This window comes from Torulaspora delbrueckii, chromosome 5, assembly GCF_000243375.1.
Source record: "Torulaspora delbrueckii CBS 1146 chromosome 5, complete genome".
In the NCBI taxonomy this organism is placed as follows: Eukaryota; Fungi; Ascomycota; class Saccharomycetes; order Saccharomycetales; family Saccharomycetaceae; genus Torulaspora; species Torulaspora delbrueckii.
In genome coordinates this window covers 979,450-1,007,329 of record NC_016505.1, presented here as the reverse complement: position 1 = coordinate 1,007,329, position 27,880 = coordinate 979,450, and the positions used below count along the sequence as shown (strand labels likewise).

Genomic DNA, 27,880 nt, shown 5'->3' with positions numbered 1-27,880 from the left:
TTATTGGAGTGCTTTTTTTTTTTCGTCACATCAGTGCTTGTACCATATTATATCAATAAATAGAGTATTTATACTTTCGGCCATTTATTCTCATATTCTTCCATTCATTCTCAGATTCCTGCAACTGCTCAGGCTCTTTTGTCATCACTGCCAGGTTTTTATCATAAACGGGCAAATATTCCCAGATCTTAGCTTCCATTCGGTGGAAATATTTGCGCAGCCTTTTAGCGGTACCACCGTTTGGCAACAAGCTCTCGGGAGCTGACAGGAATTTATTAACACTGTCTCGAGAAGATAGAGATAGACGGTTCAATAAATTCAGAGTTTTGTCGGTTAATCTGTCCATCATTTTTATTTCTTCTGGCGAGAACATATAATTCTCTTCGACATCAATTTCAGAGTACCATGGATCACCGGTATTGGAGCTTGATGTACTCTTGAGCAGTAACTCTCGTATCTGATCTTGAACCGCCTTTGGCCTATCTTTCGCCATTTTGGTCGAGAGCTCTCTTTCTGAATTTTTAAAGTTTAGTTCTTCGATTTGACTATTCGGCGTGAATAGAAAGGGAACATATTTTGTGACTTGAAATCCCTGCACTTTACCCAAAAGAGTGAGCAATTTGGAGTTTTCATATTCAAGCCAACTTTTACCATAGTTGTCGGATTCAAGAGGTAATAATGGTATGGAATTTCTCACTGTACAAAGATCTAAATCGCCTTGATCCGACAACGTCAAATCATCACCTGAAATATCAAGTAAGTAGCTTTTCATATCATTATCAAGGTCACAGTAGAATAAACCCCCAACCCAACTTCCGGGGAAAAAGAGAGAATTACTTCTGCCAAAGTATTTCTTTCTTCGAGCTAATTTAAAACAATGAAAATTCTCAATATCACCCTTTGCCATAGTCCGTAAACTATTTGAATGTTTACTAGAGGCTGTAACTCTGTGCCATACCTTACTCCAGAGACTAGCCTTGATAGCCTTTTTTTGGCTCCCATAATCGGGGTTATAAATGCAAAACGGCTTATCCCACTCTATATCATCTTGAAGTTGAGTGCTTGTCTGCCACTGAACCTTTCCCTGACCGCAGAAAGCAACTCCAAGTCGAGTCTCGGATCTTAAAGAAGTAGGTCTGAAAGTGTAGGTCTTGAGAATTTTGAAACCACTGTATGGACTCGTGTCGTGCGTAGTCAGATAGGAAGGTAACATGAATCCAGTAACCGTCTCGAATACCCTTTGAAACCTACCCTCTTTAGGATCAAAATTAACAGAACATATCTTGTCAGACAGTTGAAGAGCCTTACGAAAATTATTATCTGCTGCACTGGCTCCAATAACGCCGAAGTAGACCAAAAAATAGCTGAAATACATGAAGTTAAAAAATAGCAGTAATTTCACTTAAGCGTTGCAATCGCCGTCCTACGACGGACTATTTAATGAATGAATTATTTATTTTTGATTTATTTATTTTATTATGTACTGTCGCGAATAATGTCACAATATTGAAATCTGACGCCTTTCGTTTGAAGTGAGACGTTCGAAATCAGCCCAGTTTGGGCTTCCTATAATTTCGAGGACAACAACTATCCAATCGTGGTAATTAAGCTAGCTTAATGGGTAAGGATTGGCCTATATCTGAATCCAGGAGAGGATCATTGTATTGCCGGGATGAAATTGGATATTAAGGTATGGTGGCTCAAGTTTTCATAGCTCAATTGAGTGAGCTATTGTCGCAGGATGCAGTATACTAACTTTTCGTTCGTCAATTGACGAGTGTCCGTTTAGAAGACTTTCAGTAATAGATCCGATAGAATCAAGGGCATTGATTTCCACCCTTCGGAACCATGGGTTTTGACTACTTTGTACTCGGGTCGCGTTGAAATTTGGAATTACGAGAGTCAGACAGAGGTTAGATCAATTACTGTTGCGGAAGCTCCCGTGAGAGCTGGTAGATTTATCGCCAGAAGGAATTGGATTGTTGTGGGGAGTGATGATTTCAGAATCAGAGTGTTTAACTATAATACGGGGGAAAAAGTGGTCGATTTCGAGGCGCACCCTGATTATATCCGTTCTATCGCAGTTCATCCAACAAAACCATACTTGCTCTCAGGCAGTGATGATCTTACAGTCAAATTGTGGAATTGGGAGAAAAATTGGGCATTGGAACAGACTTTTGAAGGCCATGAGCATTTCGTGATGTGTGTGGCTTTCAACCCTAAGGACCCAAGCACTTTTGCTTCGGGCTGTTTAGATAGCACAGTTAAAGTTTGGTCGTTGGGTCAGCCGACTCCCAACTACACTTTGACTACGGGTCAGGAAAAAGGTGTTAATTACGTTGATTACTATCCACTACCAGATAAGCCATACTTGATCACTTCTTCAGATGATCTGACGGTCAAGATCTGGGACTACCAAACCAAGTCCTGTGTAGCCACATTGGAAGGCCATATGTCCAATGTTTCCTTCGCTGTTTTCCATCCTACATTGCCCGTTATCATATCCGGTTCTGAGGATGGTACCTTAAAGATTTGGAACTCCTCCACTTACAAATTGGAGAAGACACTTAATTTGGGTCTGGAGAGAAGTTGGTGTATTGCTACCCATCCAGCGGGTAAAAAGAACTACATTGCTTCCGGTTTCGATAATGGTTTCACCGTGCTTGCTTTAGGGAACGACGTTCCAACTTTATCTTTGGACCCAGTTGGTAAACTTGTATGGGCCGGTGGCAAGAATGCTGCTGCATCTGATATTTTTTCTGCCGTGATCAGGGGCAATGAAGAGGTTGAGGAGAATGAGCCTTTGGCATTACAAACCAAAGAATTGGGTTCTGTCGATGTGTTCCCACAAACTTTAGTCCACTCACCAAATGGTAGATTTGTTGCTGTTGTAGGTGACGGTGAGTACGTCATTTACACCGCTTTGGCCTGGAGGAACAAATCATTTGGTAAATGTCATGATTTTGTTTGGGGACCAGACTCCAACAGCTATGCCATTGTCAGCGAAACTGGTCAAGTGAAGTATTACAAGAATTTCAAAGAAGTTACGTCATGGTCGATCCCATTGACTTACGGTGTTGACAAGCTCTTCTCCGGTGCATTACTAGGTGCGAAATCTGATGGATTTATATATTTCTTCGATTGGGAAAGTGGTAATTTGGTCAGAAGGATTGACGTCAATGCTCGTAATGTTGTCTGGTCCGATAACGGAGAGCTGGTTATGATCATCAACACTGAAGACGAACGCGGTGATGAAGCTAGCGCTTACTCACTAGCTTACAGCCGTGCGCTTTATGAAGACGCTCTTGCACAAGGCAACGTTGATGAGGAGGATGGAGCAGAAGAGGCATTCGAAGTTCTTTATGAGTTGAAAGAGCCAATCGCTTCAGGTAAGTGGGTTGGCGATGTTTTCATCTTCACAACCACGACGAATAGACTGAATTACTTTGTCGGAGGCAAGACTTACAACTTGACACATTTCTCCAAGGAAATGTATCTATTAGGTTACCTTGCGAGAGACAACAAAGTTTACTTAGCAGATAGGGAGACCCACATTTATGGTTATGTCATTTCCTTAGAAGTGCTGGAATTTCAAACTCTTACATTAAGAGGAGAATTAGAAGAAGCTATGGAAAGCATACTTCCAAACATAGAAGATAGAGAAACTCTGTTGAAGATTTCGAGGTTTTTGGAAGGGCAAGAATACTATGAGGAAGCACTTAATGTGTCTCCAGACAAAGACCAGCAATTTGATCTTGCTCTAAAAGTTGGCCAACTATCACTTGCTCAAGATATTTTGACGGAGGAGGATAGCGACTTAAAATGGAGGTCACTTGGAGACGCCTCGCTGGAGAGGTTCGATTTCAAGTGCGCAATCAACGCTTATACAAAGGCTCATGATCTAGAATCTTTGTTACTACTGCATTCCTCATTCAACGACAAGGAAGCACTCTTGACTTTGGCCAAAGAAGCTGAGACACAGGGCAAGTACAATCTTTCCTTTAAAGCATCTTGGTTGGCAGGTGACATCGACAGCGCAAAAGACTTGCTCGTCAAGAATCAAAGATTCTCAGAAGCTGCCATCTTCGGTGTCACATACGGTATTAAGAAAGATGATGTGAATGAGGTCGTTGAATTATGGAAAAAGAATTTGAACGACGAAGGCAAAGCATCTATCGCGGAAAGGGTTTGCCCCGTCGAATTAGCCACCGAAAATGATGCTCCTCTAATTGATCTCGACACGAAGAATAAAGAGGACTCTTCAATCGAAAAAAGCGAAGTAATAGAAGAAAAGGAAGAACAATCTGAGGAACCAAGCAACGCCGAGACAACTGCTCAAGTCAATGGCTCCGATGAAGCTGAAAAGGACAAGAAGCCTCAAGAAGAAGATACTGAGAAGAAGCCAGAGTCTGCATAGATTTAGTTACGAAATTCCCGGTGCCAAAAATCCAGGAACAAGATACTATTATAGTACGTGTACATTTAATCTTTTGAACAATTCATTACGTCGTGAAAACTTCTAATTTATCAATCATTTCTCTCTTATCTCTACCAATAAAATATACTTCCTTGGATTCATCTCTGCAAGCCACTGGTTTGAATCGATTGACGCGTTTGAAGACCTTCTTGAGTCTCTTTTCGAATAATTTATCCTCCTTTCCTGTGTATAGTTTGCAGACGAAGTGACCGCGTGGTCGTAAGAGATCAATCGCTGAGACCAAAGCGGCATCACAAAGGTCAATTGACTGGTAATGATCTTTTATTGCCAGACCTGTAGTATTTGCCATCCTGTTATAAGCTGCATTAGTAATGTTCGTCCAAAAACCCGAACTTTGAGGCCACGGTTCATACATATCACTTATAATCACATCTATTGGAAATTTGTCGATCTTGTCATTGGAATCTGCAGAGAAAACTTCACGATAAGTCTCGTAATCTTGCTGGTGGGTAACTTCTTCAATCATATGCTGAAAATAACCATGATCTTGGTGTAAATCATCATTTCTATTGAGCTTAAAATGTTTTGAGAAATAGAGCCTTATAAGTTCATGAGTCTTTTTTGACAAAATATTAGCCTGAATGGAACTTACCCCAGTAGGTGGATCACACGGTAATATATCTACTCCGAGGACCATTCCACTAGGGCCAATTCTTCTAGAAGCCACTTGTGACCAGGCACCTGGTGCAAAACCTAGATCTAGCACCCTTTGATTCTTGCCATTGCTGAAAAGTTTGAATTTATCATCGATTTCCATCAATTTGAAAGCTGCCCTAGATCGTAGGTTCTGAACCTTGGCCTCTCTAGTGTAAGGATCATTTTGTTGTCTATTAAGCCATCTACTTTTTGAGTTAGCATTGAACCTTTTGAAAACTCTTATTATGGGAACCGATCGTTTTATTCCACATGAGACCAGCGACAGAGACATATCCGAAGGACTGCTTGTCAATTTAATTAGGTTAAACCATGGTTTATATGCGATGAGATAGAAGCTTATTATTATCACATTCACGTGACCTTTAGAAGTTTTAATGAAATATCCGAATAACACCACCATTATACTTAACAAGAGCCCTGTATCTTATCTAAACAGGCTTGTTTTGGGTCAATTGAGAGGATAAACTACTCAATACATCATAATATAGTCTTCAAGTCGTCTAACCCAAACACCACATCCAAAAGATTTTCAAGAACTATTTTTTTGATTTTTTTTCGTTTTTCAAGAAGGAAAAACAGTCACAGAAAATGAAAACTCACTAAACCAAGCGAATAACGATGAAAAATTTCAATTCAAGTAGCACTGCTCATCGAATTGTAGTTTGATGGTTGTTATTCTTACGTTTTAAAAGGGTAGAAGTCGCAAGCCTCACGGAACACCAAATACTTTTGGAAGACTTTCACTAAAAGCAAGGATGTCCAAGCTAAGCTCTACTCAAATCAGAGACAACGTTAAGGAGTTGTTGAAATACTCCAACGAGACCAAGAAGAGAAACTTCTTGGAAACCGTTGAATTGCAAGTCGGTTTGAAGAACTACGATCCTCAAAGAGACAAGCGTTTCTCTGGTTCTTTGAAATTGCCAGAATGCCCAAGACCAAACTTGTCCTTGTGTATCTTTGGTGATGCCTTCGATGTCGACAGAGCTAAGTCCTGTGGTGTTGATGCCATGTCTGTCGAGGATTTGAAGAAATTGAACAAGAACAAGAAGTTGATTAAGAAGTTGGCTAAGAAGTACTCTGCTTTCATTGCTTCTGAAGTCTTGATCAAGCAAGTTCCAAGACTATTGGGTCCTCAATTGTCCAAGGCTGGTAAGTTCCCAACCCCAGTCTCTCACAACGATGACTTGTACAGTAAGGTCACTGATGTCAGATCCACCATCAAGTTCCAATTGAAGAAGGTCTTGTGTTTGGCTGTTGCTGTCGGTAACGTCGAGATGGAGGAAGACATTCTAGTCAACCAAATCTTGATGTCTGTTAACTTCTTGGTTTCTTTGTTGAAGAAGAACTGGCAAAACGTCGGCTCTTTGGTCATCAAGTCCACCATGGGTCCAGCTTACAGATTGTACTAAGCGGAATCGATATATAAAGCTATTTACGCACTTTGTATCTTTTTCTCTTTAACTTTTGATCTCTGAATCGGTTTCTCGTAAGGCGGGCGATCTTAGTTGCGATGCCTTATTTGACACTTTCAAGTAGAATATACAAACACACAAGAAGAAGAGGTTAAAGCTCTAATTTTGTGGGTGAGAGGACCAGTGAGTGGATAGATGACGTTAAACGATGATGTTGCTCAGAGTATATCAACTTCGAGCGATGTTGATGATCAGTTAGTTTTAGGCGATATGGCCGATGAGGATACATTTGAGATCCCTCTCAAGACAGGCTACTCGCACTCAAATAACTTCTCAGAACTTAGTGAAGAGCTTGATTCAACTTCTGATACAGGTGGTGGCAATATCGAGAAGAAAGTACGCTTTGAGCCTGGCGATGAGGCATCCGTGCGAACCGAACAGCTTCATTCAAGAAGCAGAGCAGGTTCGATGAGAGGGAAGAAGAATGTAGAGGATCTATTACAGTACGCTAATCAGGTGAATGACTATTTAGCCCAAAATTTGGAGAACATCAATACTTTCAGGTCCGAGCTGCTTAATAGCGAGTATCCTAAGCCGAGGAGCGATATGGCTACTCAGGCCACTCCATTTTCTGCATCCATGTCGAATTTTGAGCTTAGCGATAATGAATATGAAGAGCAAGATGCTACGAACTCTGAGTCTACTGGAGAACAGATTTCTAGCGGCAATTTTAATATATTGAATAAGAGCGACGATTCGTTGCTCAAGACGGTACCAAAAGATTTTTGTTCACCAGAGAGTGGCAGCAATGTCGAGAAGCCGAGTGTTGACCACACATTGGAGAATTCGCCCCAACTCAACGATACAGAAGTTCTTAATTCACCCGAATTAAGCCAACATCTTCAAGAGTTGGTCTTCAAGCCTTCTTCTACGACGAAAACCACCCCCACAGAAGAAGATGACGCTAGTCGGTCACTCATTTTAGACAATGACAACATCGAAGACCACAAGATAATTGATCCTCCGCCAGAAGAAGGTATAAAAATCATGCAGGATACCATTAATTCCATACTAAAAGTCTCAAATTCAACCGATGCGGAGAAACCGCACGATCAGGGCATAAGCAATAACGAGTTTGCAACTTTCAAAATGAAAAGTGCACCAACAGTTACGTACGAAGAATTCATCTCCAGAATACAATCCAAATGCATGTTTGGATCCATAGTTTACGTTGCGGCTGCATTTTTAATACAAACCCTTTTCCTTACGAGAGACAAACCCGGTGGCTCATTAATACTAAGGCTTCATCTAGATCAGGTTCACATCCACAGACTAATCGTATCGACCATCCGTGTAGCTACTAAACTGCTAGAAGATTTTGTACATTCCCATCAGTATTTTTGCAAAGTCTGTGGTGTATCAAAAAGACTACTCACTAAGCTTGAGGTTTCACTGATAATATGTTTAAAACACGATGGCCTTGTAATTACTAGCGGGAAACTCGCCGCAACAAGGCACATCAGAGACGAATTGATGCGTAACGAAACAAAATGAAATGACGATAAGATATCTAATGGAGTACAACTTACATCTCAACTAATACCTTCTGTAGTTTGTTAATATCGGTTATTAGAGCCTCACCTATTACCCGTCCCATTTGAAATTTTCAGTCAAGATTTGAACAAATTTGCCAAACGATTCAAGTACATTAAAATCGATCTATTGCAAATTTAATTAGGTTGTCTGCATTGCTTCTGGTCTTGAACTAAGTTAAGTAACACTTGAGATTGGAAAAAGATATAAACATGGTCTGGGATATATTTGGCTGGTGTATGTATTAGTTGGAAAGAGAAACAATAGAAATAACAAACTGAACGAGTTTACTAACTATTGTATAACAGTCAGAGACGTCTTGGCTTCCCTTGGTTTGTGGAATAAACATGGTAAACTGCTGTTTTTGGGGTTGGATAATGCCGGTAAGACTACTTTGTTGCACATGTTGAAAAATGACAGATTAGCTACATTACAACCTACGTGGCATCCTACTTCTGAAGAATTGGCCATTGGTAACATTAAATTTACTACTTTTGATTTGGGTGGCCACATTCAGGCTCGTCGTTTGTGGAAGGATTATTTCCCAGAAGTCAACGGTATCGTTTTCTTAGTTGATGCGGCAGATCCAGAAAGATTTAACGAAGCTAGAGTCGAATTGGATGCTTTGTTCAACATCGCAGAGTTGAAGAATGTTCCTTTCGTGGTTCTTGGTAACAAGATCGATTCTGCTAATGCAGTGTCCGAAGCTGAACTACGTTCTGCTTTGGGTTTGATGAGTACTACCGGTAACGCCAGAATTGAAGGTCAAAGACCAGTGGAAGTTTTCATGTGCTCTGTTGTTATGAGAGATGGTTACGCTGAGGCTTTCCAATGGCTATCTCAATATATTTAAAGCTAATGTAGAGTAGAGTACGCAATATGAATTTAATCAGCTGAGCATTTGCAACACATTGATATCTATATGTACAGTATTTACCTTCTTCTCTTCCCGGATGATCCATTGTCATCGTCACCTGCTGATCTTTTCTTAGGATGCGATGCAAAGTATTCCTTTTTCTTCTCCTTGTCTTTCTGCGATTTCTCTTCCTCTGCTTTGGCCAATCTCTTTAGCCTCTCCTTACGTTGATCCTGTTTCTTGGCCTTCTTTCTTTGTTCTTTATCCTTCGAGATGGTCAGCACGTTTTGTATGAATGTACGCGCCTTCTTCTCCTCACCGCCCAATACAACAGCTCTCTTAGCCATGTAAGTCTTTTTCCTTTGTGGCTTCATTTGGTGGACCTGTGATTTGAACGGTAAGTCTTTTGTAACAGCCTTAGGAACCTTCAAACCATTGAATTGTCTGTCGGCTCTTTCAACTTTCTTGTAGGCACTATCAGGGTTCGAAGGAGTTTCAATATTTTGGGCGGCTCTGATCTGTCCTGTGAGTCTCATACCCTTCCACTCTGTCTTATTTTTCAATAGCAGCGATGTAACAGGATTGTAGAATCTTTTGACGTGTACTGGGTACCATGACCTCAGTATAACAATATCACTCATCAGGATTTTGTCCTCAAACGTAGCTCTGAAGTGACCCTCAGGTTTCGAAAGTGCTCTCTTGATTTCACCACGAATACCAGAGACAGTCTTGATCTGCGCACCTTCGAATCTTGCAACTTCCATGGCGCTCGAAAACATGTCTTTTATAAATGCTGTATTCTTGAAAATCTTGTATGGGAAACCCACTAATTTCAACTTCTTCACGATTTCTGCACTTGCATCAATCTCTTCAACGATACCAGTGGCAGCAATTCTAAATCCTGCACCAGTGTCGCTATTAGCGACAATTTGCACACCACAGAAAGGTGTGTTAGGGGAACACAATGGACCGTAGAAATTAGCTCCACAGAATGTATGCTCTGGAGTGTATTTTAACATCCTCGTCCTTGTCCGCGAGTCACTGGTTGTGTATACAGGCAAGGTTTGAAATCTTCTCCAACCTAAAGACAAAACTAAAGGATCATTAGTCTTTAGGATCTTCTTATGCCAACGATGTCTTCTTACTCTAGCACTGATAATACCGAATTTAAGCTCGGTAGGCAATAACCCACCAATGATAACTGGTACTCTGGGGTCGAAGTTTTCGACAAACTCCATAGGTACTTTATCGAAAACTACACGCACGTAAGAGCCTGCTTTGTAACCCTCAATGGCTTGACGTTGTTCGGGAGTCATACTCTCAAATTCGGCATTGTTGATATCTAGTTGCTTTGCGATCTTAGCTTTTTGTAGCTCATACCAAGTATCATACTCGTTCTCTGGATCGCCTTCCTTAAAATTTTCACCTTCCTCCATTTCAAACTGTAGTCGTAATTTCTCCTTTTTGGATGCATTGAGTTCACGTTCTTCATCAACAGTAAGCTCTTTCTTCTGTTCTTTTTCGAAATCAGCGAATGAGTCTTCGCTTTCTGCGTCACTATTCGAAGCACTTTCGGCTCCCTCTTCTTGACCGCCAGCAAATGCATCCTTATTCTCCAGATCTTCGAAATCACCATAAAGCTCTTCATCATCATCGTTCATTTTTTGATCATTTTGGTCATCACCCAAACTAGGCGCTCCTAAAAATCTATCCTTGATGGCATCAAGATTAGAGAACTTCTGCACAAGTTTTTCGATAGTTTCGAAATACGGAACGAATTTCTCCAAGTCTCCTTCATAATTGTGAGTTTTATCGTTGTTTTGGTCCCTTTTTTGGAAAAAATTGTCTTCAGCTTCCTCTTCTTCAATATCACTTTCAGCTGCTTCATCGCTAGCATCTTCACCTTTCCATCTTTGTATACAGTCTTTGGGAGAGATGTTGTCCATGTAGATAAGCTTCCCAATGTCCCACTTTCTGCGGTGATTAATCTTACCATTCAACTTGCTGGCAGCCTTTCTTTGCCAGTTATCTTCATCATCCCCACTTAATTCGAACTCAGAATCTGACCCCATAGCCAGCTCTTCGTTTTTGTTGTTGATATTATCGTCGAAATCAATCTCTTCTAACCTAGGTTGTCCGTCCACATCTTCATTACCTTCTTCATCACTTGGCGAATCGTCGATAATTTCATCTGCATCATGAATGGCCTTCCCATGAACCCGTGGAAGTCTCAAAGAGGCTCTTCCTTGATCCTTGTTTTCATCTAGTTCCTCTTCTTCCTCTTCTTCCTCATCATCGTCTTGATATTCATCACCCTGAAGCGCAAAACCATTGCTAAATAACTGAAGCCCAACACCGTCAAAAATTTCAGCATAGTTTTTATCGGCTGTTTGCAGTCCTGTAACCAACTTCTCACCTTCACCTTTCTCTTGGCCCGGCACAAAACTCAAACCTTCATTCTTCTTACCCACATCGATATAAACTGCATCTTTATCCATGAGAACACCACCCACGTCAGACATTGGCGCATAAATGAGTTTATCTTTATCATCTAATCTCTTACGTCTACGCGTGGTCGTTCCTGTGGATGCTTCACCTTCTTGCTTCATCTTCTCCCTTTCATGCTCGTCAAGTTTCTGTTGAAAGTAAGGTGTGGGGCAGGGATCAGGCAATTTCTCAACTTGAGCGACACTAAAATCACCTACACCGGCGATGTGTACCCTAGTACCAGGACTCGAAGATAATGGAGTACCATGCAAATAACCATAAAGAGCCACTTTACGATCCACTTTATTTCCCTGAGCATTTAAAATCTCTGGATGAGTTAAATCTGTCATACGATCAATCATCATGTAGGGATGCTCATTTCTCCATTTTAGAGGTCTAAACTTCATAACAGATATGAATCTGGAAAGATTCAAAATCTCCCGATCTGGATAACGACCATTTAGGACACCAGAAAGGTAGAAAAGTTTAGCACCTTGGTAGACTTCTGTCCAGAATCTATGTTTTAATCTCTTCTTGGATGCTCTCAACGTTGATTGAGACTTGAACAGATCAAGATGTGTGGCCACACCAAGAACACGGGGCATACCATGATGTTGTGCTATATTTAAAAACTCCATTGTTTCCATTTCGAACCCAAAATTACCATCGATCATCAAGAGGACCAAATCGGCAATCTTCGCCACATCGATCATTGCATTCAAATCGTTAGCAGGACATTCAATAAAGGTCAAGCGCCTACGTTTCCCCGAAACAACGGTAATGGGCCCATTTATGTCATTCAAAGTGGTCTTGGTCATTCTTCTCACCAGTGATCGAATAAGAATTGTCTTACCAGTACCTGGAGGACCTACCACAGCGACAATCACTGGAGGAGGATCATCATCTGGAGTACGGTCAACCATAGGAACATGTAATTTACGTTCATTAACATCGCTAGATCTCATCATATTCCTAGCCATCTTGCCTGGTGCGGCTACGGCGAACGCTTTGGCATTATGACCCTGCGTATGAAGCTTTTTTTTAGCCGTATTCTTTTCCTTCCGCTTCCTGTGCTCTTTATTACTCTGTTCCATCGTATAATACAGTCCCTAGGCCCTCAAGAGCCCTGCTACTTTGGTAAATCTTTATAGTTTGTCTTTTCAGAAATGCGATGAGATGAGATGAGATGCCTTTAAATTGAAAAATTTTCAAAAACATAGCTAAAAATGATCACGTGAATATAGCATACAATGGATTTACGTCAAATAATACCACTTAAATGATCAATTGAGCTCTTTAAAGCTATCAGTTATGTCGAGAAAGTTGAGCTGGACCTCTTGCTAAATTTTTACGGTTCTTGGGTTATGTTAGGGGGTGTAAGCGGAGTATTAAGTATAGTTCTACAATTTGGCCTTCAGGTTCCTTATAACAAGTTGATTTGAGTCTGTAATTTACTTTCAATTACATCAAGTAGTTCTAACTATTGCATTGCACTCACCTAGGTCGAAACTATTGAAAATCAAGCTTTAAATGAAATTGGCTTACACTCTTTAAACTGGCGTATTGGGCTCAATTAATCACCAAGTCAACTGTAAAGTAACCTCGAGTGGTCTTCAAAGGACTGGTTGAAGTGGTTTATACGCCCTAAAAATGCTCTTTTCACTTATGTTTAAATATTATAATAAAATACTTTGTATTATTCGGATAAAAAATAAAATAAAGTAACTGTATACCTTTTGAAAAGGGAACAAACAAACTACTTTTTTGATCTCACTTCTTCTATCTCGATAATTTTATTACCTTAACTAGTCATAGCTGGTGATTAAGGACTCCTGGACTCAACCGGCAGTATGGTTTTATACAAGAGGAAGCCGATAACTCTGCCTGATCCGGAAGTGCTGCCTGCGAATCTTAACATCAACGTTTGGCACATCGATGAAACAGGGGAATGGTTTGCTACATACGCCGAATATTTGGGTAGATTGGATTTTTATTCAAAGCACCATTTTACTTGTGAGATAACGGGGACTTCATGTCTGACGTTCTTCCAGGCGCTGGACAGTGAAGAGAAGCAATTTCGATTAGTCGAGGAGAAATTCCCATTGAAGCTGCGAGAACCAGTGGCAAGATTTTTGCATTTTAATGAAGTCAAGAGACTAGATGCCCTTGTAGAAAAGGTGTACGCTAGGTTCAAAAATGATTTCTTCCCCGGTGAGACCGTATATCTGCGTAAGGGAAACAAAGAATTATCTGCTCCACCTTCAAATCATACCACACCGCAACCTGACGAAGGTGTTTTTAAAAATAAGGATTTCGTGGATGAGCCCTCCCAGCCCCAATATCAGAAGCCGTATGTTATCAAGGAAAAGGCGCAGTTTAATGCGACTTCCAATCCTTTGACAGGTGAAATTGTGGTGCCAGCGTATTCGAAATATATGCTTATTGATAGGGGTCAGGGTAGTAAGTCGTTGATCGCTGATCAATCACAGCTCTATAGGGACCGCTCAACATTCACGAAGCATCTGATCAAATGCTTCTGCAAAATCACTCTGAGGCGAGCTTCTTCCAAGATGGGTGCGCCTTGGGCCGTCAAAGAGGAATACCTTCTCATGTATGGCCTCACCATGGATTGGCCTCCTGACATGTTGATATATAAGGAAGATGAGGATAAAGGCAAGAGAAGTAGAACCAACGAACAGCAAGATGAAGATCTCGAAGCTGAGAGAGAATTGCATGATAACAACGAAGTAAATGAAGGTGAGGGAGAGAATTCAGCATCCAAGAGAAGAAAAACTGACGATACGAAGGAAGATTCTACAGCACAGGAAGCTGTGCCTTGGAACGCTATAACTAGCATTCTAGAGGACTTGAGCCTGCCGTATCAAGGCTCACCACATATTTTTGAAGGATTGCATCAATACAATCAGCAGTTGGAGCGAGTTTCATTGAGCAGCTCAAATCCTTTCAAACCTTTCGGCTCTATGACAAAGCTTCTGCAAATTTTCCAGTTCCTTAACAGTTTTGGTCCAAGTATATTACTATCTCATTTTAACCTTGACCAGTTGATCACTACGATAAAATGCAGTGACCCTCACGAGTTAAAAGGTGAAGTAGTATATGTGGAACCCACTAAAGTTGCTGATACTGTCTGTAGGGAACCAAGCGATTGGCAAAGAAGCTCAGAAGTACGTGAGATGATTAAGGAGAGAAATTCGCCCAAAATTCGTTATACAATAGTGAAAAGTGATCCGGCCAGTGAAGATACGTTAAACAATATCAACCAGAATGGTACAGGGTTACTTGTGGAGATAATGTGCGTACTCCTCCGCCTTTTCATTAACGAAAGTGGGGAGTGGTCGCTCCATGTTGCCGAAGATTGGTTGCAAAGCGATAGTCCTGAAACTGCGCAAATGCACGACTATGATGAATCTGACGAGAGTGATCAGGAGACAGAAAGTTCCGAGATTGATGGACCTCTAGAGAAATGCTTAAATTATCGTAATGTTACTTGGGCTGAGCGCTTGGCAAAGAGGCAATTCAATAATGGATATTGGCTCATCATTCTATTGGGTGTATTTAAGGACTGCAGCCACATCCCAGTTTACAAAGATATCATAAATGACTTCAACGGAAAAGTTATACCGGAGAGTATTTCAGCAATGCAATTGCCCAAACAGTTATGGCACAATTTTTGCTGTAACCTCTCACTAGAGGAAAAGGTGAACGTCATATGGGTGTTAGTGGACCTTGCAACGAACTTTTCACCTGATATAAAATCAGCAGTCGATAGTTCTATGGATCTCTGCACCCATATAAGAAGTGAACGTTTCAGGGTCGGAAGAGATCTCAAAACAGAGACGGTTCAACTTCATCAGCTGCGTGTTAGCGTACAGGCTCTCGAGGCTATGGAAGACAGAGATGAGGAGGTTTTGGAGAAAAACAGAAATTCCTTGGCGGAGCAAGAAACCAAAGTTGAAAACCTGCAAGCCGATAAGCTATTCTTGGACAAGAAGTTAATGGAGAATGACATTCAAAGACTCAAGCCACTAGGTGTCGACAGGTACGGCAACAAATATTACTGGTTAGAAATGAGTGGTGTGCCAGTCAATGAGTTCTCTGTGCCTGCTGAAGATATTTATCCGAACAGCTTGAAATATCATTCAGGAAGACTGTGGATCCAGGGCCCCTCAGCAGATACAGCGAAATATCTTTTGAGGATACCAGACGAAGACTATCAAAAGTGGCTAGACCTGGTAAAAATTAAAGGTAAGGCGCAGGCCACAAAGGAAGTTTTCCAACTTTGTAAGGACGAGGATGGTTCCTACATTCATCTTGAAGATGATGTTAAGACAGTGCTAGTGGATGACCTTGGCCAGCTGAACGTTCTGATCGACCTTGCACCAATGCAAAGAAAAATAATTGATGAATCACCGACATGCCTGTTGCTTTCCGATCGCGAATGGTACTCTATTGATAATCCTTCAGATGTTGCCCATTTACTTGACTGGTTCGATACTTGGGGAAGGCGTGAGCACGACCTCATAAGGCAGTTCAAGTCTGTGATGGATGATATGAAGATTACCTACGATATACGAGAAAAGGTAATTTCTCATCAACATGACCGAGAGGAGCAAGAGTTACTTTTGCAGCTCAAGGACTATGAGATAACCGAATCCGAGTGGGAGGGTGATGAAGGAAGTAATGCAAATAAAAGTCAGGACAATGTGCAATCAAATGATCAAGAAGCTGCTGTAAAAGAGGAAGAAGAATTAGAATCAATCGCAGAGGAAATTATGAAACTAGATGACTGTTCACAGACAAGAAAGATTTTGAATAAAGTTAAAGAATTAGAGGATCGCAGAGATATGTTGATTGAAAAGACACGATTAATAAACTCACAACTTGGACCAGGCTCAAGAGTACAAGCTCGTGCTGAAAGAAAGCGTTTGAAAAATGTGAAAGAAATGAAACTCGCTAAGCAAGCAGATATCCTAACAGACCTACTCAATCACAGACATTTCAGAGCCATGGAAGACGTCATAGAATGGAAAAACGACCTAGCCATTGCAGCATATGGCACCCCATTAAGGAAGAACGCTGCTGGAAGTACAAAGGAGAGCATCGTCGATACTGTCGACCAGAAGCTCAAACAGATCATTCATCAGACTTCAAGAGCCACCGTAACAGCTTCAGCAAATTAAATCACTGCACTTCCCAGCCCTACGAAGAGTATCAGCGCCAGGCGCACTGAATTTATAGAGAGAGGAAAGATGAGAACGGGAAATCTATGGCATTGAGATGAACAACTGGCGGAGCTATTTGGGCTGAACGGTCTATCTATAGATTATTTATTACTCTTGGTAAATAGCACATCCATTCAAACGATTTTCAATAGACACTCAACGCGCATTTCTTGAAAGATGACGAAATTTCACGATACACAACCTATCTGGGAAGGATCGTTTGATTGCTTAGCTCCCTTCATCAGGCTCAAAATGTTTCAGAATCGTTTATTCCAACGACAGATTGGTTGCGCCCTTCAGTTTGGACGCTTAGAGGCAAGATCCCACTTCTCTCGCTCATCTCTCTTACTCAATGAGTTGAAGAAAAAAGACCAGGTAGAATCTCCAGAAGAGCTAGCCAAGACTTCTCACATGAAAGCTGAACCATTGGATTTTACCAATCATGCACCTATAAAGGCAGCCAAGGGAAAGGTTTATCCAAAATCGAAATATGAGTCCAAGTCTTATCAACTACCTAAATGGAAAGAAGCACTGGGTGAACTAGTCATTCGTACTTTCAAATTAGATATGGATAAAGTGAGAGCTGGGCCCGTGGCAGGTTTTTACTACTACTCGCTTTGTAAGGAACAAGCTTTGCAGTACGAAGGAGAAGAGTTGTCAGAGACGGCGAAATTTTTCTATGAGGACTTGAAACTACCACGTACCTTTTCCCAATGGTTTCAAATTACTCTACTTCATGAATGGATCCTTTTCGTTCGTATGCGTGCAATGCCGTTCAAGTATGGTCGTAATTACCAGCAGAAGTTGGTGGATAGAACTTTCGCAGACATTGAGATGAGGCTGTTTGAAGAGATGAACGTTAATTCTGGTAGGATTGCTGATCAATACTTGAAGGATTTCAACACTCAAATGCGTGGTGCTATCTTCGCTTACGATGAAGGTTTCTTCACTGACGATGCAACACTTGCAACTGCAGTATGGAGAAATTTATTCAGTGGTAGAAAAAATATCGATATGGTCCATCTGGAGGCAGTTGTGAGATACATCCGTTCTCAACTTTACGTGTTGAGTAGGTTGTCTGACAGGGATTTTGCAATGGGTAATTTCAAGTTCGTACCACCAAATGAGTCGGTGAGTGTCTTGACACCAGAGCAAGAAGCCCAAATTAAGGAAAGAGTCGCAGAGAAGTACAAGGCCATGGACGCAGATCCAAACACTTTACCAAGTAATAGAAGTAAACTATCATACACTAATTGAAAAGGTGTAGTCATTGATCGTCGCATATCTGCCAAATAAATATATTAAGCGCGGTATACATATATTTATCGAAATTCATTGTAAATAGCATCAGTTAAGCATTCTGTAAGAAGCTGTCCATCTTGCGGGTTCGTTTGCATGGAAGAGCTCATATAATGCGTCTATCAGTTGAACATGGAACGATCCACTGCCTTGGCAACGAGTAGAAGCTAGCTTGCCTGCTGTTTTGTAAAGTATGACGGCCGTTACAACAGCGTCAAATACATTAGATTCTGCGTTTGCACCCCCTAGACAGCAGGCTATTGTTGAGCCTAAGGAACAACCACTAGCTGTAATGTCACCCATGATCGAGATAGGGCCATTGTTGATCTTTACACATGGCAAATCGATAGCGGTCTTAACCGGGCCATTGGAAAGTGTAAAATGACCGTTCTCAGTCCCATCAGCTACGAAGTCAGTCTCACCAGAGCAAACCGCAACTGTCTTGTACGTATAAGCAACGATACGAGTGGCACGAGAGAGCATTTCCTCATCGACATTTCCAACAAAAGCATCAACACCCTTCATCTTCTCAACTGTGAGCTTTGCTAATGATAGGATTTCACTTGTATTGCCCTTGATGCATGTGAACTGGCCATGAGATAGCAAGGTATCATTGAGCAACCTTCTAGTTTCAGTTGCACTGTAACCAACTGGATCAAAGATAATTGGTCTTTGCTCGTTGTTATAGCAAGTGATAGCTTCCTTCAGCATATCGACAGGTGCTACCGATCCAGTATTCAGCAATAGGGTTGCATTAGGAATACGCGCAAGTTCGTGAACCTCATCCTTTACTTCAGACATGATGGGCGAAGATCCAAGAGCCAAAGTGATATTAGCACCGAAATTTTGATGAACCTTGTTGGTGACGTGTTGAACCAAGGGTCTGGTGAGTGCGACTTGACCCAAAACACTCTTGAAAGTTTCCTGAGTTATCGCACTATTCTTCAACTGGAGGTTAACAAAGTGATAGTTTCCTTGGTCGATAATACGACGCAAATTCTTGGTAGCCGCACCTGCGTCCTTAGCGGCCATAATATCGCTTACAACACAAATACCATCAAGAGCGCGCTTACCGTTTGAGCTCACACATTGAAAAAGTACTCTCCCGATATTCACTGGGTGCAGGCCTCCAATCCCAACGGTTCTACACCAGTTGGCTCCGAACTCTTCCAATGCATCTAGCACTTTGATAGCACCTTGAGGTCCCATAGGTGCCTTCTTAGGATTTTTCTTTGTCAAAGTAGGGAACAGCGTTCCAACTCCAATGTAATCGACCATGTCGGGTCCCCATTTGGCCAGGGTTTCCACTTCCTCACGGAATCCAACACTCCAACCAACAATTCTGTCCGGACCAACCAGTTTTCTGACCATTGGGATGGGAATATCGTCTTGCCCCACATGGACACCATCTGCGTCAATTGCAAGAGCCACGTCAATACGGTCATTTATGATCAATGGCACATTGAACTTCTTACATAGTTTCTGAACTTCCAGTGCTTCAGCAATGAAATCTTTAGTCTCACAATCTTTCTCACGTAATTGCACCAAGGTAACGCCATTTTTCAAACCAGCCTCAACCTGGGAATAAAGAGTCGTACCATCCGGCAACATGGAAGAGTCCGTCACCAGGTAAAGAGAGTAATCAACCTTTTGCTTATCAAACACCATATTTCCTACTTGATCCAAGCCCCAATGGCTAAACTGAGTTTAAATTAAGTTACTTCCCATCAAATTGATCCAGGGACAGGTGCAGACACCTAGTACTTATATATATACGAGTGTTGAAGGTATCTTCCTGCTCGAAGTTGCATCTTGACTATCACTTTGCATTAGAGCGTTGGGATTATAATTCGATATTTGAGCCCTAATTTAAAGGTTTTAGCCCTAAACTAATGTCAGTATTTCACTATTAGAGATGGTGTTCATCGAGAGCCAAATAACAGCTAGACACTCAATTTTGAGGGCCTTTGAGAATGAAGTTCACGCCAAGCGTGATTTTGGATGCTGCAGAGTACTATGTGGATCACTTTGATCGAAAGCACGATGTTGATAAGTGTACTATTCTGCGAAATTTGCAATTAGAGACCGATGATGAATTGATGCCTTCGAGTTTGAAAAGACTGGCAAAGCCTACGCATGTATTAGATCTTACAAATAATGAGCTGACTAGCATCCCAGATTTGCAGCTGAGGAGCGATATTCATACTATCTTACTTTCCAGGAACCAGATAAGTTTACTGGATGGAAGGCTCTTGCCTCGAAAGATTCGCAACCTGGTGGTAGCAGATAACAACCTATCAACTTTTGAGCAATTAAATGGCTTGAAGGGGGCTCCATCTACATTGGAAAACCTGGTGCTTCGAGGGAACCAAGTTTGTCACACAGCAGGATACCGAGAGCATGTAGTCCGAACAGTACCAAGCCTTACGGTCCTTGATTTTGAGCGAGTTACTAATCAAGAAAGATTGCGTTCCAAGCAGGTTGAAAGTAGTAAGATAGCAACGGAGGCCACTGTTACCGACACCAGGAGGGATAAATCCTCAGAAATTATGCATTTAGTTGTCAGTAAGATGAGTGACGAAAAGAGGAAAGAGCTAAAAGAACAACTTGCAAGTGCTACATCGCTAGCGGAAATTGCTCGTATCGAGAAATTACTTTCTGGAGGCGTCTGACAAGCGGCTAGCAGAGATTAGTACCATATATATACTTCAATTAATTTGTAGGTCGTTATTGAGTTATTTGGTGGTCACTACCATCATTGATTGTAAGTCCCAACTGCGCATTGTATCGTTTCAAATATTCTTTTAGTTCGTTCCTCAGATTTTCTATGCTATAGGCCTCTCTATCGTAAGGTCTCTTGACCATTTTGTAGAGTCTTGTTCGGGAAGCAGCTGAGTGTCGTTTGTACTTCACAAATGTGTTAGGCTGCCTGGTCAAAATCAATCTTTGTCTGGCAAGTAGTTCTGCGTCAATAACTAGCTCCCACTCTACCAGCTTTTCACCCGCTTGCTGCGGCGGCGTTTTGAGGATATTCATATTCTCCTCATCAAGAATAGATCCGAGTAAAGCTTGTAAATTGGAGTTATTGGCCCCGGTTAATCGCTTAAATACCTCCATCGGTGGCTCCCATTTAACACCGTATCTTCTCCATAGTCGAGCACATCTTATACAGAGCGCATCTAGCGAGCGATGATCATTTTTGGCCTTTGTTTTTGACTTACCTGTCCGAGCGCTTGAGATAGCATTTGATACTTCTGCCGTATCTTCTTCCTCATCAAAACCGCCAGTAACCTTGTACCACATGGGAGAAAAGTCGATCTTGCAAAACTGACAGTGAAAATAATCCTTAAGTATTGGCATATTCTCTACATCAAAGCAGGACTCATCTATAAATCTGTAGTCCCGTTGAAATTTGCAAACATCACTTTGTAGAGCTAGTTTGGTTGGTTTTCTCTCTCGGTTGGATTTTCTGTTGTTCGCATCCTCTAAACCATTGTTGTGAGACTTTTTCTGTCTGTTCTTAGAACGACCTTTAAAGTTCCCCCAAATGGCTCTCCCGTTAGGTGTCTTTTTCCAATGGTAATAGAATCTTACAATCATGGAAAGAGGCTGGGTTGGTACGCACTCGCTCACTAGATTTAGCTCGCTACCATGCTTTGCAACCCCTTCTTCAAACTGCTTAACCTCGTCAGGACTTAGAGTGGGCTCCTTGAGGGATTCCCTAGTCAGTTTTGTTTCACATAACTTCAGGGCCAGATTTTGATCGTAGTCGCATTCCATCAATATTTTTAGTATCATATCCAAGAAATTGCAACTTTCTGGTGACATACTCAGCTTTATAGGAAAATGCTCTCGACATTGCCTCACGTAATCATCAAGCTCATCTGGGGTTATCTTTAGTCCGTCTAGTCTCCAATTGAGCTCCGCACTACTGGGTTTACCTCTCTCTTCATTAGTATCGTCCGATGAGTAAGATCTGGGGTGCCATTTCTCGGGATCACTACATCCGAGCCATTGGTACTTAAGGCCAACTCGAGAGGTCTTAAAAGGAAAAGGTAATAGGAGATTGTCATCTAGTAAGTCTTTCATATGCGAAATGAGGTACTGTCCCATATACTGAAACCATGTACTCTCTCGAAGAATTGGTACCTCTGTCTGTACACGCTGCGTAGCGAGATTGCCTAAACTGCTCTTAGATGCTTCAATAAAGGCCTTATCTAACTGCTCTTCCTGAATCACCTCATTTAGCGACTCGACTGTACCTTCTTGTCGCCTTAGACAGATGTAGCATAACCAAACGATACCTTTATTTGGTTTGCGAGGTAAAGGTGGTTCCATGCAAGCCAGATGAACAGCGCATTGACACTCATCACACTTCAAACACTGGCTGCTTGCGCACCATTCCCTACAAGTAGTACAGCGGTAATCCCAAGAATTATCTTCAGTACCCTGACCCTCATCGCCGAGACAATACCTCTTGAGCACCTTCTCCAACGGGTACCCTTCTTCGACATAAACGTGATGAAACCTCTTAGCTAAGTAATAGAGAAAAGATGATTTACTGTCGAAAGTCAGTACGGTATCGGTGGGATATACGTCATAATACTTCAACGAGTGTCGGTCGAACAATTGATCAAAATAGAAGACATTGTCCTTGGTGACAAGCTCTATCTTATTATGCAATGCAGCTGGTACTTCATTGCTATGTATAACTGTGCACTTTCCCCTGTATGATGTGATGGGACAAACATCGTGATGTAGCGATGCGTATACGAGACGAGGTCCAACGCTCTTGGTGTGTGTATGTATGTCTCTGGGCCTATAGTACCAATTCATCTTCAACTGAAAGTATTTGGATGGGATCTCGGTGGTATATTTCTCCAACTCTTGCACTAGGTCCTTAAACTCAGGCTTGCAAACGAACTCTACAATTCGACCAATGTAGTAGGGCTCACCAGGAGGTTCAGAGACCATATAGATAGTGTCATTGGCTTTTAATAGCTCGCCTTCATCACTGAACAAACATTGTCTGGACTTGTTTACCATAGAACCCTCTAACTCGATGAAGTTGGCAAAACGACTAGTCTTCCTGAAAGATGGCGGGAGATTGGGAACAAAGTTCCAACTGGTAAATTTGTCATTGAGATAATCCTGATATTTTACTAATTCTTCATTCTTCCTGGACTTTTTTATCTTAAGGGCATTATGGTGTTCCAAGCTTTCGATTAGCTGATTCTCTCTCATCAGCTCAGCATCGGGATCTCCCTCGGCGTAATTTATATCCCTAGACGCTGCCCTCTTTTTAGGAGGCTCGGATCCATTCTTTTCAACCATACTACTTCAACTCCTGTCCTCTTAGTATTGTAGTCTTTATGAGTAAATACAATTAATTTTGTTCACTGGCTTTGATGAACAAAGTTCTTTCAAAACAAGAGTAATAGACTCGATAAGTCCATTGTCAATTGATTTTCGCCAAGCTATCATGGATTCCAAAACAGGACCTGAAATTCCAGGTATCATTCAGCCAGGCAATGTTACTCAAGATTTGAAGATGATGATTTGCAAGCTGCTCAACTCTCCCAAACCGGCCAAGACTTTCCCTGGATCCAATCCCGTATCCTTCCAGCACTCTGATATTGAGGAAAAACTGTTGTCCCAGGATTATTATGTGTGTGAGAAGACCGACGGTTTGCGTGCGCTGATGCTCATCTTAATTAATCCAGTCACTAGGGAACAAGGTTGCTTTATGATTGATAGAGAGAACAATTACTATTTGGTGAACGGATTCAGGTTTCCAAGACTTCCACGTAAGGATAAGAAGGAACTCTTGGAGACTTTGCAAGATGGCACGCTGATTGATGGTGAACTTGTTATACAAACAAATCCTGTAACAAAACTGAGAGAGATGCGATATCTGATGTTTGACTGTTTGGCTATCAACGGCCGTTGCATAACACCATCTCCAACAAGTTCAAGGCTAGCACATCTTGGGAAGGAATTTTTCAAGCCATATTACGATCTAAGATCGCTATTTGCAGAACAATGTGTTACCTTCCCTTTCAAACTTTCAATGAAGCACATGAACTTCAGTTATGATCTATTAAAAGTGGCCAATAGTTTGAGTTCGCTACCCCATGAGTCAGATGGTTTGATTTTCACCCCAGTCAAACTTCCTTACAGCGTAGGGAGCAAAGACTCATACTTGCTCAAATGGAAACCAGAAGATGAAAATTCCGTTGATTTTAAGTTAATTTTAGAGATTCCAATGGTTGAAGATGAGTCGCTGCCCAAGAAAGACCCTGCAAGATGGTATTTGAATTATGATGCAAAACCTGTGTTCGATTTATATATCTGGCAAGGCGGTGCTGATGTTAATGCCAAAATACAACACTTTGATCGCCCTTTTAGCAAGAAAGAATTTGAGATTTTGGAGAGAACATACAAGAAATTTGCTGAGCTTGAGATCAGTGACGAGAAATGGCAACAACTGAAAAATTTGGAAGAACCGCTCAACGGGAGAATTGTGGAATGTTGTAAAGATCAAGAAACTGGAGCATGGAAGTTACTGCGATTCAGGGACGACAAATTGAATGGTAACCACACTTCAGTGGTTCAGAAAGTTTTAGAGAGTATAAGTGATTCAGTCAAGGTAGAAGACCTTGCGGAAGTTATCCCAGACATTAGGCAACGCTGGGAGCAAAGAAAGGGCACTGGTAAGCCTCCTTTGAACCACTTCCAACCACAGCAGCAACAGCCTCAACATCACTCGAATGCAAATCAGCATGCAGTTACTAACAAGGCGGTCGAACAATCGGCACAGCCCAAGTATGTAGATGAGGGTGATTGGTCTGATTGAATAAACACAATTGTTGTAATACTATTTACAAGTATAGATTCATAGTTATGCATAATCTATTCCATTATGTGTGCATTAATATAATACTCTTCAATAGGTCTCTAGGATTACCGTTCCCACTCAAGATATATTTCTCGTCAGTAAGTTGTTCGAGTGTCTTATTCTGAGAGTCAGAGTTCAGCAAGATTTCTGACTTGAAATAAAACTCTATTAGTTCTCTAACTTCTTCCTTTCTTAATTTTGGCACCTCAAATTCCTGTACGCCGCCTTTTTGCAAGATCTTGGCAAATTTAGGATCGTAGTGGTGTGGGTCAACGTAGACATCTTCTGGAAGTTTCCCAACTGCTACTGGTAGAGTTCTATTGGTTCTATCAACACCAGAAGTGGCCAATACGGTAGCACTGTTCTGATGTGGGAAGGCGAGCTCACCACCAACAATTTGCATAATGGTTGCACCTAACTGGAAATCAAGTAAGTGAATATTTTTATTGTCTGCATCCTTGTAGCTTGTAAATGGGCTTGTTAAAATTTTCGAGAAATTATCAACAGTGAAAAAGACAGGATATTTCTTTTGACCGGATAGCTCAGTAATGACAGCTTTAAAAAGGTCCCCTCGATGACGGCCTTGTGTCTTGATTGATAGCAAATCGTACAAACTGTTTTGATCTTTTAATAGAGAGATTTGCTTCTTAATGGCAGAATCCTTAGGGTCGGCATTGGAAAATTTGTAATCAGAAGTCAGCTTAATCGAACGTAGGACGTTTTCATCATTGGATTTCAAAATCTTCCTCAGAAACTTCTTTAGATACATAGGTTGCACGTACTGTTTCAACTTTTCATCATAGAAGAAATCATTACGACCATTCAAAAAAAGTTCCGGGTATGAGATATGGATCAATACATTACTGGATTCACATGCGAATGCGTGAACTTGTGACAATAGAACACTCTTACCAACACCTGGTTCTCCTGTGATGATAACTTTTTTATTTGATGCTGATTGTAATAGTTTTATCAGTTTGACTGTGCTCTCGTTACGGATCAGTGATACTGGCTTAGGAAACAATTCATTGAACTGGTTTTTATGGAAAGAGCCTAGGTGGTAAAGAGACTTGTACTGTTTATTAGAGAACGAAGAAACCTTATTCGATTCACCTATGGTCTTGGGATTAAAAGTGGGAAGCTCCAAAGGTACCGCATACTGGTTCAGCTTCGCGGTATGCACTGTGTCAGCCCAATTCTTGTATAATGTGTCACCAGATATCCTTTTAGCAGAACCTTTATGTCCCGAAACTTTCTTTGCAAACCCTTGAGCCTTACCACGAGCAGGCGCAGCAGCTCTCGCTATAGAACTCGTGAACAGCTGCCTGCACTGTGACCTTAACATAGTAGTACACTAACAGTCAAACAACCCCCAATGGCTCAATTGATTGATTTAAATCCGCGTATAAATCCACCTTATGGTGATGAAATTTCGATCGTTATTGAAAAAATTTCGACTCATTTCCAACGTTTCAATACAAGTGTCACAATTTCAAATATTGACATTTTAATTAGAGAAAAAATAAAATCGACTAATATACATTTATTGCCTGACTATTCCTGAGATTCGGTCTGTTTGTTTTCAGCATTTTTTTTCTCCTTAGGTTGTTTTACTTGTTCAGAGACCATTTCGGGGATACCTCTGGCTGTTAAAAATTCGAACACGCTTCTTTGAACATCATTACCGGATTTCTCTGCAGTTTCAGAGCCATGAGCTCCTGTTACTTTATCGAAATTATCAATATAGCTAAAGAATGCGTTGAAAACGTTCTCATCAACTTCTTCTTTGTAGATTTTGTCGTAAATGTGCTTCATCTTAAAAGCGTCGATCTCGGCTTGGTGCTTAGAGAACTCAATTGGTTTGTAACCAAATTTTTCAAGCCTTGTATTGTAACCTTCAAAAACTGGTGCCTCTAGAAGTAAACCCAGAGCAGGAGCCTTGGGGATGTTGAGTTTTTGTTGGCCATACGCTTGCGATATACGTTCGATTGGACACCCGCATCTAGTGATCAAAGTTGCCATGGAAATCATCTTACGAATCTGATGCAGCATAAAGGACTGTCCGTGAATCTTGATGGATATCCATTCAGTCTTGGCGTCACCGATGACAAATGGCTCAGAGACCTTAATTTCCTTCATGAATCTAATAGCGCTTGATTCCTTGAAATCCTTACCGAGCGTAAAATTGTGAAAGTTATGAGCACCTAGGTATTGTTTCATGGTGGCATCAAATTTCTTCAACTTATCCTGGGAAATTCTAAACTTTCTTCTGTGTATATTTTCTAGCTGTTTAAACTTCCTGACCTTCAAGTACAAATCATCAGTACCATCAAACTCTTCTCTTGGTGGCGGAACATAGGACTTTATTGAATCAATCTCTTCATCCGTGAAAATTTCATGGGCTTCCTTGTTAAAAGCCTCCCAAAATTCCTTTGACTCGACATCTTCATCCAACACGCCAGGACATTCAACTTTACTATCTTCGATGTTATTGTATAAAATACTTCCAGGTTTAGGTCCGATTAACGAGTAAGTGGGTAGCAAGTACTCGTACCAACGAGACCCGCACATCTTCCTACAATCAAATGCCTTATTAACACGCTCGATATCCCAGATACGAATACCTTCTGGTAATTTTTCATTGATCTTTTCCTTAATTTGTGGGTCCTCAATAATCAATTTTAAAGAGATTAGGTTCCCTCCAGCATGAACACCTTTATCAGTTCTTGCTGCCCTCATAAATCCATTTTTTTTCAGATCGTTAGAATTAGCCTTTGAGATTGCTCCGGCTTCCACGAAAGCCCTGAAAAGTTCAGCTTCGATAGTTGGGTTTGGTGGATTGTATTGCATACCATGACTACCCCGTACCACAGTATCCGATCATCACAGCAACTTTACGCTTTGGCAGTCTAGGTTCCTTAGGCGCATCGGAGACGT

General features: G+C 41.3%; 15 protein-coding genes across 15 annotated transcripts; 8 read left to right on the top strand and 7 right to left on the bottom strand.

The window, feature by feature from the left end:
• Positions 1-52: 52 nt before the first annotated feature.
• TDEL0E05490 (uncharacterized protein) lies at positions 53-1,375 on the bottom strand (the record flags this gene model as incomplete). Its single annotated transcript, XM_003681955.1, has 1 exon — positions 53-1,375. One exon carries the CDS (start codon positions 1,373-1,375, stop codon positions 53-55), a length of 1,323 nt encoding a protein of 440 aa, XP_003682003.1.
• A 297-nt stretch (positions 1,376-1,672) lies between these two features.
• Positions 1,673-4,417, top strand: SEC27 (coatomer subunit beta'; the record flags this gene model as incomplete). Its single annotated transcript, XM_003681954.1, has 2 exons — positions 1,673-1,690; positions 1,790-4,417. 2 exons carry the CDS (start codon positions 1,673-1,675, stop codon positions 4,415-4,417), a joined length of 2,646 nt encoding a protein of 881 aa, XP_003682002.1.
• An 85-nt stretch (positions 4,418-4,502) lies between these two features.
• On the bottom strand, positions 4,503-5,555 carry MRM2 (21S rRNA (uridine2791-2'-O) methyltransferase; the record flags this gene model as incomplete). The annotated part of the gene is made up of 1 exon (XM_003681953.1): positions 4,503-5,555. The coding sequence occupies one exon, from the start codon at positions 5,553-5,555 to the stop codon at positions 4,503-4,505; it is 1,053 nt and encodes a 350-aa protein (XP_003682001.1).
• Positions 5,556-5,910: 355 nt separating this feature from the next.
• Positions 5,911-6,564, top strand: RPL1B (60S ribosomal protein uL1; the record flags this gene model as incomplete). Its single annotated transcript, XM_003681952.1, has 1 exon — positions 5,911-6,564. The coding sequence occupies one exon, from the start codon at positions 5,911-5,913 to the stop codon at positions 6,562-6,564; it is 654 nt and encodes a 217-aa protein (XP_003682000.1).
• Positions 6,565-6,762: 198 nt separating this feature from the next.
• On the top strand, positions 6,763-8,121 carry TDEL0E05450 (uncharacterized protein; the record flags this gene model as incomplete). Its single annotated transcript, XM_003681951.1, has 1 exon — positions 6,763-8,121. The coding sequence occupies one exon, from the start codon at positions 6,763-6,765 to the stop codon at positions 8,119-8,121; it is 1,359 nt and encodes a 452-aa protein (XP_003681999.1).
• Positions 8,122-8,372: 251 nt separating this feature from the next.
• Positions 8,373-9,013, top strand: SAR1 (Arf family GTPase SAR1; the record flags this gene model as incomplete). Its single annotated transcript, XM_003681950.1, has 2 exons — positions 8,373-8,397; positions 8,469-9,013. 2 exons carry the CDS (start codon positions 8,373-8,375, stop codon positions 9,011-9,013), a joined length of 570 nt encoding a protein of 189 aa, XP_003681998.1.
• An 80-nt stretch (positions 9,014-9,093) lies between these two features.
• Positions 9,094-12,597, bottom strand: BMS1 (GTPase BMS1; the record flags this gene model as incomplete). Its single annotated transcript, XM_003681949.1, has 1 exon — positions 9,094-12,597. One exon carries the CDS (start codon positions 12,595-12,597, stop codon positions 9,094-9,096), a length of 3,504 nt encoding a protein of 1,167 aa, XP_003681997.1.
• Positions 12,598-13,353: 756 nt separating this feature from the next.
• Positions 13,354-16,704, top strand: TDEL0E05420 (uncharacterized protein; the record flags this gene model as incomplete). Its single annotated transcript, XM_003681948.1, has 1 exon — positions 13,354-16,704. The coding sequence occupies one exon, from the start codon at positions 13,354-13,356 to the stop codon at positions 16,702-16,704; it is 3,351 nt and encodes a 1,116-aa protein (XP_003681996.1).
• Positions 16,705-16,923: 219 nt separating this feature from the next.
• Positions 16,924-18,003, top strand: CBP3 (Cbp3p; the record flags this gene model as incomplete). Its single annotated transcript, XM_003681947.1, has 1 exon — positions 16,924-18,003. One exon carries the CDS (start codon positions 16,924-16,926, stop codon positions 18,001-18,003), a length of 1,080 nt encoding a protein of 359 aa, XP_003681995.1.
• Positions 18,004-18,093: 90 nt separating this feature from the next.
• On the bottom strand, positions 18,094-19,713 carry THI6 (bifunctional hydroxyethylthiazole kinase/thiamine-phosphate diphosphorylase; the record flags this gene model as incomplete). Its single annotated transcript, XM_003681946.1, has 1 exon — positions 18,094-19,713. The coding sequence occupies one exon, from the start codon at positions 19,711-19,713 to the stop codon at positions 18,094-18,096; it is 1,620 nt and encodes a 539-aa protein (XP_003681994.1).
• A 305-nt stretch (positions 19,714-20,018) lies between these two features.
• On the top strand, positions 20,019-20,717 carry LEA1 (U2 snRNP complex subunit LEA1; the record flags this gene model as incomplete). The annotated part of the gene is made up of 1 exon (XM_003681945.1): positions 20,019-20,717. One exon carries the CDS (start codon positions 20,019-20,021, stop codon positions 20,715-20,717), a length of 699 nt encoding a protein of 232 aa, XP_003681993.1.
• A 55-nt stretch (positions 20,718-20,772) lies between these two features.
• SNT2 (DNA-binding E3 ubiquitin-protein ligase SNT2) lies at positions 20,773-23,379 on the bottom strand (the record flags this gene model as incomplete). Its single annotated transcript, XM_003681944.1, has 1 exon — positions 20,773-23,379. One exon carries the CDS (start codon positions 23,377-23,379, stop codon positions 20,773-20,775), a length of 2,607 nt encoding a protein of 868 aa, XP_003681992.1.
• A 148-nt stretch (positions 23,380-23,527) lies between these two features.
• CEG1 (mRNA guanylyltransferase) lies at positions 23,528-24,901 on the top strand (the record flags this gene model as incomplete). The annotated part of the gene is made up of 1 exon (XM_003681943.1): positions 23,528-24,901. The coding sequence occupies one exon, from the start codon at positions 23,528-23,530 to the stop codon at positions 24,899-24,901; it is 1,374 nt and encodes a 457-aa protein (XP_003681991.1).
• Positions 24,902-24,965: 64 nt separating this feature from the next.
• On the bottom strand, positions 24,966-26,288 carry RSM23 (mitochondrial 37S ribosomal protein mS29; the record flags this gene model as incomplete). Its single annotated transcript, XM_003681942.1, has 1 exon — positions 24,966-26,288. The coding sequence occupies one exon, from the start codon at positions 26,286-26,288 to the stop codon at positions 24,966-24,968; it is 1,323 nt and encodes a 440-aa protein (XP_003681990.1).
• A 209-nt stretch (positions 26,289-26,497) lies between these two features.
• Positions 26,498-27,793, bottom strand: PUS1 (pseudouridine synthase PUS1; the record flags this gene model as incomplete). Its single annotated transcript, XM_003681941.1, has 1 exon — positions 26,498-27,793. One exon carries the CDS (start codon positions 27,791-27,793, stop codon positions 26,498-26,500), a length of 1,296 nt encoding a protein of 431 aa, XP_003681989.1.
• Positions 27,794-27,880: the final 87 nt, after the last annotated feature.